This window comes from Glossina fuscipes, unplaced genomic scaffold (genome assembly GCF_014805625.2).
Source record: "Glossina fuscipes isolate IAEA_lab_2018 unplaced genomic scaffold, Yale_Gfus_2 0, whole genome shotgun sequence".
NCBI lineage: Eukaryota > Metazoa > Arthropoda > Insecta > Diptera > Glossinidae > Glossina > Glossina fuscipes.
This window is the reverse complement of record NW_023998414.1, coordinates 6,108,232-6,117,129: the sequence shown is the minus strand read 5'-3', so window position 1 is coordinate 6,117,129 and position 8,898 is coordinate 6,108,232. Positions and strand designations below refer to the sequence as shown.

Below are 8,898 nucleotides of genomic sequence, written 5' to 3'. Positions count from 1 at the left end.
TATGTATGTATATATATATATATATATATATATATATATATATATATATGTGTATATATATGTGTATATATATGTGTATATATATGTATATATATTTTTTTTTTTGTAAAAAAATGGTTGGACTTACGTTTTAAATTCTACATAACCGTCTTCCATGCAAGTGACTCCCGCGCAAGGGTGATCGGGAGCTTTGCCAGTTTGACCGGGTGACATAACAGTGTTTGCGTCCAAAGTACATTTACCAGGATAAGCTATATTTTCATGTGTTTAGTTTTTTTTTTTTTTCCTTTTCTTTTTTCTGGTAAAATATATTTAAACACTTACTTGGGTTGAAAAACCTGGCGCGGGCAATAGCGGCCTGACTGCTAACAAACAAACCACATAAAACAGCAACAAACACTACTAGAAATAGTTTCATTTTCTTTTATTTTTTTTTATTTTATTTGCTTTCGCTTTCAAAATAAACTTAACTTGAATGTCAATTCGGCTTTAAGCACTGTGAAGTTTCAGATGCGACTGTTTATCAGTAGACAGTCGATGCTTAATTTTATATTTAGCTAAACAAAGATCTTTAAGCTGCGATTATCATGAAGAGGTTCTACAAGCTAACAAAAAAAAAAAAAAAAAATTAAAAAAATAAAATAAATAAGTAAAAAAATAAAAAACATTTTTTTTTTTTTTTTTTTTTTTTTTTTTTTTTTTTACTTTATTTTAGTGGTTTTGCAAGTTCAAGTTCACACACATGTAGGAATAAATCGGACTTTTATTAAAGTTTAATGATCACATTTTGCTTTTTTTGTTTATTTATTTATTTATTTTTTTTTTTTTCTTTAAACACTTAATCTTTGTTTTATGTATAATTTCTCAAAGATATTTCTTTTTACCGGTTCTTGTTTTTGTCTCTAAGGAAGTAAAGTTTATTTATTGTTTACGGAAACTAGGCTTTTATCATAAAATTTATCGCTTATATAGTGATATCATCTCTGAGTTATGAGTTCTGAATCGATTTATTTCCTACTAGAGAAATTGATTAAATTATTATTGATTAATAAAAGATTGAATTATAAGCAAATGTGGCGCTTATATTTCACATTATATGTAAGAATTTAATAAAATTTAAAAAAGAAAAAGTGAAAGAAAAATAAAAAAAGCAAAACTAGTTTCATTTAATAAAAATCGAACATAAGTATTATTTCTCAATATCGGGATAGCGAAGTATATTAAATTAAGCATTGCCTATGTAACCCTATGTAGCTATAAAAAAGTTTTGATGCACTCCTAATATCATACTTTGCCAATTATCGATCGAGTCTTTCTTTTCTTTTTTTTTTTTTAATGGAAAAAACCCCCCAGATTAGGTAATTGGTGTATGAATTTAGAAATGCGGAAAGGAAACAAAGAACAGGCAGCAAGTGAGTAAAGTTGAAGATGCAAGGTTGTGTTACGGAAATCCGAAATCCAGTTTATTCCAATTAATTGATATTCCCAGAAAATAAATTTCCGAGAGAGGGAAAAACCAAGTGCAAATGCCGGCGGGAAAACGGATTAAAGATGAAGCGATGAACTTGGGTAATAGTAAAATGGTTGTAAAAGTGTATATAAACAGAATACTTTCGGAAGGCACAGTCAGTTGGAAAAGAACATTGAAGTCGAAGAGAAAGTTTCAGTTAAGAATGCTCTCAAACTGAGTAAAATGTAAATAATCCTACCCTTAAAGAAATTGATTGTAAATAAAACCACGGCCTTGTGATACCAACCGTATCGAGAAAAGCAGAATTTTGTGGAAGGTGTTTAAGATGATAATAGCGATAGAACGCGGATGCTTTTAAGATATTGAAGTACACTTTTGGTTGATCTTCATTAACTTTAAGCGGAAATTCATCCTCTCTATATCAATATTAGTTTTACTTTTTACAATACGATCGTATTGGAAATATTTTTCCTTCTTATGCTGAGAAATTAGAATGATTCCGCCAAATCTTCACTAAACATCGCATAGGCACACTTGGATCGCTATAGTTTGGAGAAGGATAGTCACTATATATTTAAAAATAAGTCGAAAGTCGTTCAATGGCCTCAAGGCTAGCTTTCTCCTGCTTTATTTACGGAAAATATTTTTCTACACATGCCTTGTCCTAAAGACATTATATGCTTCTATAAGATTCTTCAAGACATCGCATAATGCTTTCGTCATATTCTTACCTCCTCGGGCGTTTTCATTAATAATTAATTGTTGTAATTAGTTTAGCTAGAGAAAGAAATTCTTGAACTAATGTCTTAAAGCACTAGCGTCTAAGGCTATCCCGGCTTTATTGAAAACTCTACCGCACTTGAGATTTGAAGCCACAACGATTGTATTATGTGCAAAAAATCGAAATAATTTTGCGTTTTTTGCTTGAATAATGTAAAAAAGGCTTAAGATATTTTTTCGATTTGTTTTTTGAATACATACTTTTTTACTTTCGTTATTTGGTTTTTTTTTTATGTGAACGAATTTGATTGAAGTAATCCCAGCTGCCTATTGATTGACTGTAAAAAACTAGATAATGTGTCTCGGGCATTAATTGCTTTAGGCAACAACAACAAAACTAACGGGTATCAAACTGGTCGGTTTAAGCTTAATAAAGATATTCTTTGCTTATAATATATGTATATTTGTTTAAAATTTTTTTAATGTGGAACATGAAAAGTCGTCAACCCCATAAAGTTCGATAAAACTGTTTCTAATCAAATTTTACAAAAATATAATTTATTGAATTGAATTGAATCGCGTGAATTTCATTGACTTGTTTCAGTCGGTATTAAATATTCTATCGATTGGAAGAAAAAAAAAAAGGAAAAATATACAAAAGTTTTTGCTTTTTTTTTTATAACATTTTTGGCTTTTTCTAAAATCTAATATGAGTTGATTTTCACAAAGTTTTCATTTGTACGCCATCGAAGATAAAAGCATTTCTTCTTTTTTTACTTTAGTCGATTATAAGATTGCGTTGAAGACAAAGGTTATAAAAAAGGCTGGTCGTCTGCATACATTACGATAAAATTGAACGGTCAGCAGCCATCTAAGACAGTGATGTAACATACGTAACCAAAGGGGACAACTTGACCCTAGGCGTGTTCATCTTGAATCAACCTTTTGCTGGGTTTCGCTACCTTACAAAGTGCATGTAGCCGAATGATTTTTTTTTCTAGTTACAAAAACAAAAGTCTTTCAAGCTTTATGAACCCTATTACCGAAGCGTTTCAAACAGTCAAGCTAAGTGAGATTAGTATAGATATGCATGCAGGCTTTATCTCGTTAAACGTTATGTGTAATGGAATGGGATGGAATTACGTTAATAATGGGTGAATTTCACGACAAGTCACAGAGCAACTTCATGAATATATGGCGTGGTTATATAAACGGGTAAAGTGCACGCCATTGAAATGCAAGTGATTGCTCTAATCTATATTAACCTACGTGTAAGCAATAAAAGTTACAGTTAAAAGATTGTTTGCGGCATTCCCTTATTTTTCTTTTCTTCATTTCGGTTTGTTTCTTTGTTCTTGCTTCTGTCTTTTTTCGCTTTGTATCTGGGGTCTTCATTTGTGTTGTGTCATCATTGTTTGTTTCGTATTTTTCATTTCTCTTTTGTCTCCCCTTATTCATTTTCTCTCTCCTTCCCTTCTCTCCCTTTCTTTTGCTTTGTTTTCGGTTATTATTTTTCTTTTCCTTTGTTTTCCTTTTCTTTGCCTTTATTTTGTTTTCTTTATTCTATTCTCCTCTTTTTTTCCTTATTTCTTTTCTTTTATTTTTTTCTTTATTCCTTTATTTTCTTTTCTTTTCTCTTTTCTTCTCTTCGCTTGTTGTCTTTTCTTTTTTCTACTCTCTTGTCGTCTTTTATTTTATTTTCTCTTGTGGTTTCTTCCCTTTTCTTTTCTCTTTATTTATTTTCATTTCTCTTACATTCCTTTCGCTTCTCTTTGCATCTCTATCTTCTCTCCTATTCATTTTGTTTCTCTCTTCTTAATGAATTAACGAATTTCAATTTTTTATTAAATATTTATTACATAATCATTTTTTATATATTTTACCTTTTTTTTTTGTTTTTGATAATAATATTTATTTAATATAATTTTATTTTTATTACTTGCTTTTGGTAAATATTATATAATTTTTACCAGTATATTCTTCACTTACTTTTAATTAATTAATTTTTTTTTTTTAATTTACTTCATATTACTTTTATTTTGAATTTTTTTTTTTTTTTTTGTTAATACAATTCGTGTATATAGCGCTATTTTTTGTAAATAATTTTTAAAAATTAAAAAAAAAAAACAATAATAGAAAAATTACAATTTTCTACTGTTAAAAAAAATTAATTAATTCGTTTCCATTTATCTCGTAATAAAATATTTAAAAACTTATAACAGTTGAGTACTTATTACATGATTACGAAATAAATTTGTGTTTATAGGTTATGTTAAGTTTCTCTTTTGGTTTTTTTTTTCCTTCTTTTTTAAACTCTTATTATTCATTTATTTGTTTTTTGTTTTTGCTGTAAAATTTTTTACTTAATTTGTAAATATTTTTTTTAACTTAATTCTGTTTTTTTTCTTCCTTTTTTTGTATTTTAACAAATTTTTTTTTTATTAAACGTAAAATGTTAAACAACAATATAATCGGTTTTTAGGTAAATTTATCTTAAATTATTTCCATATTTTTATATATATATATATATTCTTTTTTTTTCTTCTTTTCGTTTATAATCATACCATCAATTTCTCTTCTATACAATTTTGGGGGAAAAGTATGGTTTACGGAATGAAGGATTTTGGATGGGAGTGAGGTTGGCGTCTGGGTAAGAGGAGGGATGTGGTTTTTCTCGTTTATTTATTTATTTCCTTTTCTCATTTGTTTTCTTAAAATTTTCTCTAATAGGTTTGTGTGTTCAGTTACTAGTTAAAGACGAGGATGTGTTAGTAATGCTGTTTTTTTTATGTGTAAATAAATGCTTTTTCTTCATCTTTTTACTCTAATTTCCAATTTCTTTATACAAATTTTTTGAACTTAGGTTAAATGATAGGTTTCCTTTCGTTTTTTTTTTTTTTTATTTTTGCTAATTATTTAACAAAAGTGCTCTTAAAAAATTATTTAATATTAATTTTATTTATGCTGTATATTTTATTATGAAATTTATTAAATGTGCTTTTAACACATATGAAAAAAGAAGCTCAATTCGAAACGGACATGAAGAAGCAAGCTGAAGCGTTAAGCCGAGACTCGAATTGTTATTACATAATTTTGTTGCGATTTATTCGATTCTCTGCTTCAAGGATATAACATTTAAAGCGTGGAACATCACTTGGGACTTTTTATATTGTATGAATTTAAGATTTTCTCAACTTTATCTTTAAAGAGGAGCGTATTTTTATTATTGATTGTTTCAACCGTGAAGTGCACTGATGCACTTCATCTTGTTTCCAAGAAGAAGTTAGAGAATAATTTTTCTCTTCCATGCCAGGCACATTGTTAGGCTTAAGAGTTTATACAAATAAATAAATGTCCTGTAGAATTCAGAAAGCATATCTGATTATCTGGCGGCAGCAATATTGTTGCTGCGAAGTAACATTTGTATGCAACATTACCACGAGATGGGAAATTTTTGTTTAACATCAACAGACTTTGTCTGTTGGAAACCTTACTATAAGCCTGCCTTAGATAAAATTTACGGATTCGATGACATGCATGCATGTATGCATGGATGCGTATGCGTATGCTTGTAAAGGCAAACACTCGAAATAATAAATAAATGAAAATAAAATTTGTTTTGAAAATTACTTTTATAAAATGTGAAAATTTTATTTTATGAAAAGTCATGAGAAAAACCTAAACAAATTACTTTAAAATTTTTCATTTTCTTTTTTGTATAAATTTTTTTTTTCTTCCTTTCAATTTTCTATTACTTATAAGGAATTAATAATAATTTCGTATTTGCATTATTTTTGTATTATTATTATTTTTTGTTGTTGTTTTTTTTTTGTTTTTTCAATTTACGTTTTCTCATAATGGCTTTAATGGTAAACAGCACCAATTCTAATAATTACTTATGTGCAAGGACTTAAAAAAAAAAAAAAAAAAAAAAACAAATAAAAACAAAAATAATTTTTCATTGCAATTTTTTTTATTATAAAATTATATTTTAACTAATGTTTTTTTAGTATTTTAAAATGCTAAGGGCTTAGTTAGTGTGAGAGACTTAAATTTATTAAATGTTTTATTTATTTATTATTAGTTTTTTGTTTTTCAACTTACATAATATTATAATTATGTCATATATTATACTAGTTACAGTGAAAAGGGGGGGAAAGTGTTGAAGGAACAATAAAAGAAAATTTTGCTAACTATGTGTTTAATATTCTTAAATTCGTATATTTGAGTTTAAGTTTTTTTCTTTTTTGTTTATTTTTTCTTTTAAATAATTTTTTGTTTTTTTTATAATTTTTTCCATTTTTTCCGTTTTATTTATTTATTTATTTTTTTTTACTTAATAAAATTAATAACTTAGTGAACACAAATTGGTGTTTAAGAGGATAACATATCTAGAAAAAGAAAAAAATTTTCATATAAGATATAAGTTCAAAAAAAATGTTTTCCCTTGAACACAAGCGAATACCTTAAATACGCCCTGGGGCGTATTTTTGATACCCACCAGCCACGACAAAAATTGTCTTTATAGGATATTGTTAATGGAAAAACTGAGAAGTAATTGGCCGATTACGAGCATTTTAGATGGCTTTAGACGAAGTATGGGTAACCGTCAATTCGTGGACCGCATTCAGCCCACAGCTCTTAAAATTTCAAATAATTCAATTTTCTCCGGCATAGCAATGCTATAAATAGTTTTTATATGCTTTCACTACCAGCTTAACTGCGTTGAAGTACACTTTTTTTTTTTTTTTTTTTTTTTTGTTCATTAGGTTATAAAATGAACGACTTAAAAGCAAGGAAAATGGAAATTAATGTAGACTGCCATACTTTGAATAATAGTTGGACCTTGAAATATTTATTTACGAATTTGAATGAAAATTTAGAACTAGACTATCGAATTAATAAAACATCAAGAACATTCTCATGTATAGGCTATTTTTACTGTACTGTACACATACTACAAAACTTAAATATTTATCGTTTTACAATGCCATTCACTCTGTTCTGGCCCCTCGGCGCTGTAATATTAAAAGTAAAATTGGCCCGTTGACAGGCGAAAGTTGCCCACCCCTGCTTTTAACAAAGATATGCTGTAATGGGATAAATGCTCATCATTTTGAGTGTATCTCTGACGTATTCCAAATGTTATGAAAAAATTTAACATTTTTAGTAGTAGTTCTGAATCCGTCGTAGCGGGGGATATGAAAATCGCATGAAGCGAAAAAAAAAGAAAATAAAATTTTCCAAATGACGTACATTTTGATGGTTTAGCTAATTTTAAAAACCATTTTAATTCATTTTTTTTTTTTTTTTATCATGTTTACAATTGTCGAACTTAGTTAACAGCTAATAGGAGAAAAAGTTAAATAAGTTCCTTATATACAATTACTTTGTTTTTTTCTTTTTAATTCTTGCTCTTGTTTATATATGTATACATATATATACATATATATACATACGCATTTATATGCATTTATATATATACATATATACTGGGTCTAATCAGGGCTTAATGTTCAATTCAGGGTTTTCTTTTGGTTTTTGTGGTTATTTTTTGTTTAGCCTTAAATATTTTTTTTATTATTAACTGTGCAAAAATATTTTTTTTTGTATGTTTTATTCATTTATTTATTTATTTATTTGTTTTTGTTATTTTCTATTTGTGTTCTACGTCGTTTTCTTCTTCTATGAATTTTAATGTTTTTCTTTTTTTTTTTTCAGTGTTCTTTTTTTATATATATTTTTAAATATCTCTATATTTTAATCATCCCGTAAAAACACTTTGAAGGCATTTTTATTTCAGACTCTTGCTGTTTTATTATATATTTTTATTTATCTATATATATTTTGGTATTATAGATATAAAATTGCAAAATCATTTCTAATGTTATGCTGAATGTTGCATGTATGAGAATATGTTGCAGTGTAATGGTAAGTGAGATGATATGAAAATCTACCGAAAACCACCAACGCGACCGATTCGAATTAAAAGCTCTTCATTGCCTCCATAAAGGAACAAACAAAAAAGAAAAAAAAAATAGTCTATCTTCTTTCTTAGAAAGCGTTGTGAATAATTTTTTTTTTTATCAATAAATGAAATTTAATTAAATATATTCTTATATACCCATCACCTCGATGAACGAGTCACATAAAAGAATTCTTAACACTTGTTAATCGTTCTACGTTAGCGTATATTATCAAAATGCCTTACTACGATTAATGCGGTAACTGATTCTTCTGTAAATCCTCTACTTGATGCAGACAAATATATTTTGGATTTCAGAAATATTCCCTTGTCACATTGCCGACAATATATGTTTAGAATCTTATAGTTGTCTTCAGTAAATAAATGAACGACCTTTCGATAATTTCATTTACCAAATACGAAATCCTTTTCTTACTAATAAAAAGTCAAAAATCAGGGGACTTTTTAAATGAAAAAAAAAAAATTAAAACGAAAGTGAAAGCAAGTTTAAACGGAGATTGAAGAGAAAGAATTATGAAACTTGTTGTGGTTAGAACAAGTTTAGAATGATTTTAAAGAGAAAAAATTCCGAAACTTATCGTAAGGATTTTGAAGAGAAAAAAATTACGAAAGTCATCGTAAGGACTTTGAAGAGAACGAATTACGAAAGTCATTGTAGGGACATTGCAGACAAGGAATTACGAAACTCATTGCAAGGATTTTGAAGAGAAAGAATTACGAA

General features: G+C 27.5%; 2 protein-coding genes across 3 annotated transcripts in view; one reads left to right on the top strand and one right to left on the bottom strand.

Moving 5' to 3' along the window:
• LOC119634015 overlaps nucleotides 1-599 on the bottom strand; it is a 968-nt gene extending 369 nt beyond the window's left edge. The window contains exons 1-3 of one of the 2 annotated variants that reach the window (XM_038027928.1): nucleotides 472-599; nucleotides 325-399; nucleotides 128-251 (exon numbers count right to left, since the gene is read on the bottom strand). In XM_038027928.1, coding sequence (XP_037883856.1) covers nucleotides 128-251; nucleotides 325-399; nucleotide 472 — 200 coding nt within the window. In that variant the 5' untranslated portion in view covers nucleotides 473-599. Of the gene's footprint in view, nucleotides 1-127; nucleotides 252-324 lie in introns of both variants that reach the window. The other variant, XM_038027920.1, reaches the window with a different exon arrangement.
• LOC119634001 (putative GPI-anchor transamidase) overlaps nucleotides 1-8,898 on the top strand; it is a 62,513-nt gene that overhangs the window by 5,537 nt on the left and 48,078 nt on the right. The gene's annotated exons all lie outside the window — the stretch shown is intronic.